At 33.1% G+C, this 7,012-nt stretch overlaps 1 protein-coding gene across 1 annotated transcript; it reads left to right on the forward strand.

Annotated features, from left to right (window-relative positions):
• On the forward strand, positions 1–4,537 carry LOC110786940 (probable xyloglucan endotransglucosylase/hydrolase protein 32). The gene is made up of 4 exons (XM_021991522.2): positions 1–406; positions 552–652; positions 3,032–3,249; positions 3,976–4,537. Exons 1-4 carry the CDS (start codon positions 202–204, stop codon positions 4,352–4,354), a joined length of 903 nt encoding a protein of 300 aa, XP_021847214.1. The 5' UTR covers positions 1–201; the 3' UTR covers positions 4,355–4,537.
• The last annotated feature ends 2,475 nt before the right edge of the window (positions 4,538–7,012 follow it).

Raw genomic sequence — 7,012 nt, forward strand, 5'->3', positions numbered from 1 at the left:
CTACACTCACGGCTCACCCTCCATATATGATATATATAACACATACATGCGCGGCAATCTTTTTAGGAACGGAGGAGTAATAAGTTAAGAATCAATCAATCTTCATTTCTTGTTTTTTATATACATATACATACACATACACATACACATACACATACACATACGAACAATAATCTTTGAATTCATTTTGCTGGTTTGAAAATGAAAATGTTGTTGATAATTTTGAGTCTTTTTTACATGGTTTCATGTATCAATAGTATTAGTTTATGGCCACCATCTCCTGGCTACTATCCTAGCAAGAAGTTTAGGTCTGTGAGTTTCTGGAGAGGTTATAGAAATTTATGGGGTCCCCAACATCAAAAGCTTTATCAAAATGCTTTGACTATTTGGCTTGATCGAACTTCAGGTACGTAGTTACTTTCTCTGTATCCTTAACTCCCTAACAATAATGTAATTTTACTATTGATGTTACGTTTTAATCTCCAACTAATTAATTAGTATGTATTTTCTAAATATATTCTAATCTCTCTGTTATATTTTTGTAATTATAGGAAGCGGGTTTAAGTCGACTCGCCCGTTTAGATCGGGTTATTTTGGTACATCAATCAAGCTTCAACAAGGGTACACTGCAGGAGTAATAACAACATTCTATGTAAGATTATTCACCTTAATTAGTTAATGAAACTTTTACTTGCTAGTTACACTTCCGTATGTTATTGTGACTCTAAAGTTAAAACGGCTACCCATCTCTTGTAGGTGAGTCGTAGTTGTAGACTGCATTACTGATTGCTTAGTGTTAGATCGAAATAATTCTTTAAACATCACAATCTAAGTGGCTACTTTATCAGAAACTAAAATTATACGTAGTATATACTTTATCAACATAGAGTTGGACCAAGTGGTAAGCAGCTTGACGCTTAAGGGAGGTCTCGAGTTCGAGCCTCGCCGTATGCATAAACTCTTGTTGGGAGACTCACCCACCATAAACAAGGTGTGCGACACGGGTCGGATCCGGATGTAGTCGAAGTTAAGCTCCGGTGAACCGGGTGAGCTATGCGTAAAAAAAAGTATATATACTTTGGTTCATTTTGTTTGATTGATATTTGGAATTTAGCCAATTCACGTAATTCAGACATACAAGTGTCCTATGCAAAATGCAAACTCCATAATTTAGCAAAGTTTATTAATTGAGGTGTTTGGTCCATTCAGAACACGTACAAATTAGTTCAAGATTCCATCCATATATATGTAGTACTTCTATATATTATAGGCATACCAACCACCCATTACAAAATTTATTCTTATATCCCACAATAATTCATCCACTAAAACTTAATCATAAGCCGTTCCACGACAAATTAAGAAAACATACAAAGAATTTTTGGTTTCCAATTTTATAATTATTCTTGCTGTCGGTTTCTTTTTTCATTTTTATTTTTTTAGAATAGAATTTTTAGAAATTTCCTTTAGTACTAGTATATATAAAGTAGCATTTCGTAACTTTTAGATTTAATATATAAGTTGTACTTTTTTGTACCAATTAGACATCCCCTCAAAAAAAGAAGCACCATTTTAGACATAAGATTAAACTTACATTACGCTTATATACCATTTTAGTTAATACGGAGTATCATAATTTTATGAGCTTTGTTAGTACTACTTGATTGATCTACACACTAACAACATTTAAGTTGCTGCGTTTTATATAAATCAATTAGATTCCGTGCATGTACAAATATTCAAGTAGGACTAATAAAACTAATTTTGTGTATACATATTAAGTCCGTGTTTACGCACAACTGTAATACATGTTTAACCTAGCGCGTATGTAGAACGCAGCAACATAAATAGTGTTTGTGTGTTCAAACAAGCCGACATATGATGGTGCATGAACTAGAACTTTATAAGTTTATATACTCTTTCCTTAAAAAAAAAAAAAAAAAAAAAGGAACTTTATATACTCTTAAATGCACAAAAAAATATTCTTGATCTAATGGCTCAAATTGGTTCACCCAAAAGAAAAAAAAATAGGAAAATGGATAATTACAATAATTATACTACAATTGGCATATTTATTTCTTCAATTCCTTAAGCTAGTGAAAATACTACTAGGTAGTTGTTAGTGTGACCCAAATAGGGAATAACATCAAAAACTTTTGTGTGCCTCCGATTTACCGTATTATTTTATTGTACATCCAATATAGCGTGTAAATCATGAAAAATAGAATTTACTTTAGGTAAAAGTGGCTCAGGTCAAAGATAAAAGTGAACTCGGCCAAAGATATAAGTGACTTTACTTGATAACTGAAGTTAACTTACTCAAGGAAAAATATAATACTAACCAGTGAAAAATGTAACCCTAATAAAAAACACTGAAGTGACTCTTATCAAAATGATATGCTTGTTACAAATTATAACTAGGACCAATACAAGATCAACAATGAGAATACACCAATACATAAGTGTATTATGGGTAGTAGGCTAAGTGGGGCTTGAACCCACACCATGTACAATTTTGACATTGTTGTACCGCTTGAGCTAATAGCCTTGAAATAAGGTAATTTATAACTTCAAATAAAAAAAACTAATAACATCAATAAGGGTAACTAAAAGAACAGAATAGGTGCTAAAAGAAAAAAAATATATATAGACTATTGGACTATAAAAACAAGAAAAGAAGGACAAAGAAAGTTTTGAACAAATGAATGAAATGAGGAAAGACTCCTCCAGAGAGGAAAGAGAGAAAAAAATTAAAAAAAATGTTGATGTGAACACGCGGCATAAATTTTGTTGGGCAAATAACCTTCATCTTTTGGGCTGCCACACAATATTACCTTAGATTGTTTTTTCTGAAAAGTTTGTGGAATCACATCTATTCAATTCCTAGATAAGATTGGTATAGTAATCCGACTATTCACCAATATCAATTATCTCGGCTTTAATACTATTATTTGAATTAGTAATGTGACAACTAGCGAAATTATTGTATAAAATTTGTAATTAGTGATTACGTGTTGGCATTGATTCGCAGCTTTCGAACAACGAAGCTCACCCGGGGCACCATGATGAAGTAGACATGGAATTTCTAGGGACAACATTTGGAAAACCATATGTATTACAAACAAATGTTTACATAAGGGGAAGTGGAGATGGCAATATTATTGGAAGGGAGATGAAATTTCATCTTTGGTTCGATCCAACTAAAGGATTTCATCATTATGCTATTTTCTGGAGTCCTAAAGAGATCGTGTGAGTTTACTTTTCTACCCTTACTATTTCAACGCCCCTTCTAAAAAAAGTACAAATTTTGCATTCAATTGAATTATTATGGACTCAATTATTAATTTTTTAAATATAATTTATAATTTATTTTTCCTGATTTTTGCAATCATCTCCATCCTTTTGTGTATACGTTGTGGGGGTTGAGATCTAGCTGGGATTTTGGGGGCGGCTACCCTTAATTGGAGTTAGTTTGGAGTAATTATATTTTTACCATTTCTGTTTTACTATTGTACAATTATACGTACACCATGATTAGTCATTTTTCGGGAGTATAATTGAAATTTTATTATATAACGGTGAAAAGACAAAAAGAAAACCGTAAATAAAAACTCTTATACTTGAGAGAAGTGGTATAAGTAGAACGCTGTAAATATACACTAACTAAATGTAGTACTCTGTATGTAAAAATAAACTGGTAAAGTTACTAGTTTATCGTACACTTTATAATTAATAAATGTTAACTTTTCTAGAAGCAATTTATACGAAGTATTTTTACGGAGTATATGACAAAAATAGTACTCCGTAGTGAAATAATATAATGATCAATTTTGACCAATAGTAAACAATTGTAACGATTAAAAGTAGGTATTTATCTATAAAAAATTGATTTAATATAATAAGCAATGTACGTATAATAAAATTATATGATCCATTAATTTACTTAGTTTAGTGTTTTGCTATTATTGGACACAGATTTTTGGTAGATGATATTCCTATAAGAAGATACCAAAGAAAAAGTGATGCTACATTTCCACTAAGGCCAATGTGGGCGTATGGATCAATATGGGACGCCTCATCGTGGGCAACTGAAGATGGTAAATACAAAGCAGATTATAGGTACCAACCATTTGTGGGTCAATTTACGAACTTCAAAGCCGGCGGTTGTTCTGCCTACTCTTCCCTCTCGTGTCGTCCAGTTTCCGTTTCTCCTTATCGATCCGGCGGCCTTACTCGAAAGCAATATTCCGTCATGAGATGGGTTCAAAGACATTACATGTTTTATGACTATTGCAAGGACCATAAAACAAACCCTTCACTTACTCCCGAATGTTGGTTACGGGGTCGTCGTTGATCCATTTTCGGAACTTAATTTCTTGTCATTTTTGTTTTCAATTAATGTGTATTACCCATAATTATGTTTCATCATACGTATTTTATTTCCGAATTAATCATCATCAATTCATGTACCAAGTTAACATTGTAATTTGTACACCCACTATATACAAGTTCATGAGAGAATTAACGGTTCTGCCCACATTCCAAGTCCATAATACTCCGTACCAATAAAAATTTTTGTGTGCCCCCGATCTACAGTATTTTATTGTACATCCAACCTAGCACGTAAGAGTGAAAAATATAACTCACTTAATGTAAAAGTGACCTAGACGAAAGATAAAAGTGAGTCCGACCAAAGATATAAGTCATCTTATTCGATGACTAAAATTACTTTATTTAAGAATAAATGTGACCCTAACAATAAACAATGAAGTGATCCCGAGAGTGATATGATTGACCAATATAACACCAACAATGAGAATACACTAATACACAAGTGTAATATAAGTAGGTAGTAGGTTATGTGTGGCTTGAACTCATGCCTTGTACAATATTATACATTGAATTACCATTTGAGCGAATAGCCTTGAAATAAGGTAACTTATAATTACAATAAAGAAAACTAATAACATCAATAAGGGTAACTAATAGAACAGAACAGGTGCGAATAATATTCCTCTTTTAGCCCCGTCAAACAATATATTATCGTAGATCGGCCTTTCTGAAAAGTTTGTGTTAGTTGAAACATAATACTGTAGTACACTATACTGCTAGAGTACTTGTACATGCCTTTGAATAATTTTGGAATGAACAACACACACTTCATTAATGCTTTGTGTAATATTCAATGTCGGCATGGTGTAATAGAGCTTGGGTATTCGAATTTGTCTTTTCTAGTGTAATAGAGTTAGCGAACGAGCTTCCGGTTATTTCTTTTTCATCGTCATATTTTGCTCAACTTATGTACTCTCTCCGTTCTTAAATGTTAGTGCATTTTAGAATCTAATATAGTACAACTCAATAAAAATATAATTGTCAAATAAATCTCTATTATATAAAGGAACAACTGAGGGCTTAAGGTAATAACATTTTTCATGTCCCCCATCAAAAAGTCTAAAACACCCTCTACTCTTTCCTCTCAAACCCTTCGCAGTTCAATCTCACTCCTTCCTCCGTTGCTTCATGGTCTCATATCTTCGGTTCTCTCTCCTCTAAGAAAAGGAAAGAATCATGTATTTCTCTCTCCTCTTTCGATCGATCTCATTTCTCAAGAGTTTTAGTTATTCACCTTCGATTCTATGCAACTCTCAAAACGTTTGCCGTCTTCTTACCCGATAGGTCACCATCGAAACCCTAGAAATCCATACACTAAAAATTAACAAATTTGTATCCCTTACACTGAAGAACCACCAACTTCGAAGATCTGGATTCTTCATCGCCCATGCTCCGACGATTCTGATTCGCGAGATACGGTCGGCAAATCTTCCGGTTGTTCGACGCTTTTACTGCCATCACGTCTACAAAAAGTTGCTACATCCACCGCCGATTCAGTGGTGGTACATTTCTCTCTCTAACTTTTTAGGGTTTATTTGTTCTCGAAATTCAGCATTAGTTTGATTGATTTTTCCTTAGCAAACGATTAGTTTAATTTTATCTTTCAATGCTGTATTCAGCAATTAGGTTATTTTTTGAGAAAATTCGTTTACGAAATTTCAAATTGGGGTTTTGATTTTTGAGCGAAACAATATTCCAATTAGGGTTTTAAAATTGCATCTATTAGATGACAAATTTATTAGCTTGAATTCGAAAATTAGTTTTTTTTTTGTTTGGCATCAATCAATTATTTTGGAATCGCATGAGGCTAGGGTTTTTGAAAAATTCGGTGCTGATTTTCTAATTTCTGGCATCTGTTTTGTTTCTTTGTTTCGATTAGTTCATTCTTTGAATGGGAAATTGGAAAAAAAATTGGTGTAATTTTGAGATAAGGCATGTTTATTGAATAAAATTGGGAAAATCTGCGGTTTATTTTCAGCTTTTGTTAGTCGATGAATTGACTGCAATATAGTTTATGTAGTCTTGAATTACGAAGTTTTCAACATTTGTTCTTTGGCTGAGTGTGTGTGTTTTCAGGTACCTGCAGAGGTTCCTATTGTGGAGAAACAACGTTGGATCCTAAACGATTTCGATATCGGAAAGCCTCTCGGCCGAGGAAAGTTTGGCCATGTCTACTTGGCTAGAGAGAAGAGAGTATGTCATTTTAACTTATTCTTATTTTTGTGTTATTGTTTGTTCAATTGGGAAATTTAAGTGTATTGTTTATCTGGTGATGTCGCTGGAACAATAAATAATCTTAAAATTGTAGGCTAATGTTAAAAATGGAAGCTATTGAGAATGCTTTGTGGGGGGGGGGGGAGACTATAATGTTAAAACAGATAGGCCATGATCTATACCTAATTTTACAATGGCATAACAATACCTAATTTGTGAATATTTTTCACACTATTATGGTGGCTAACAGAATTTTGCGGATGAAATAACACTAAAAAGTTCAGTTAATCAGCTACCACGTGTCCCTCCAAAGTGCTTTTATTCCATGAACCATCCAAATCAATATCCATACATGGACCAACTTACCACTCACAAATCGAGTATAAGATATACAGAGTACTACGTA

The sequence above is a fragment of the Spinacia oleracea genome, chromosome 5 (assembly GCF_020520425.1).
Source record: "Spinacia oleracea cultivar Varoflay chromosome 5, BTI_SOV_V1, whole genome shotgun sequence".
Classification (NCBI taxonomy): Eukaryota; Viridiplantae; Streptophyta; class Magnoliopsida; order Caryophyllales; family Amaranthaceae; genus Spinacia; species Spinacia oleracea.

Excerpts from the sequence above, each read along its gene's own strand:
- LOC110786940 (XM_021991522.2), top strand. The coding sequence starts at position 202 with ATGAAAATGTTGTTGATAATTTTGAGTCTTTTTTACATGGTTTCATGT. Across the intron at positions 407-551 it reads TTGGCTTGATCGAACTTCAG|GAAGCGGGTTTAAGTCGACT; the intron begins GTACGTAGTTAC and ends TTGTAATTATAG. Across the intron at positions 653-3,031 it reads GAGTAATAACAACATTCTAT|CTTTCGAACAACGAAGCTCA; the intron begins GTAAGATTATTC and ends ATTGATTCGCAG.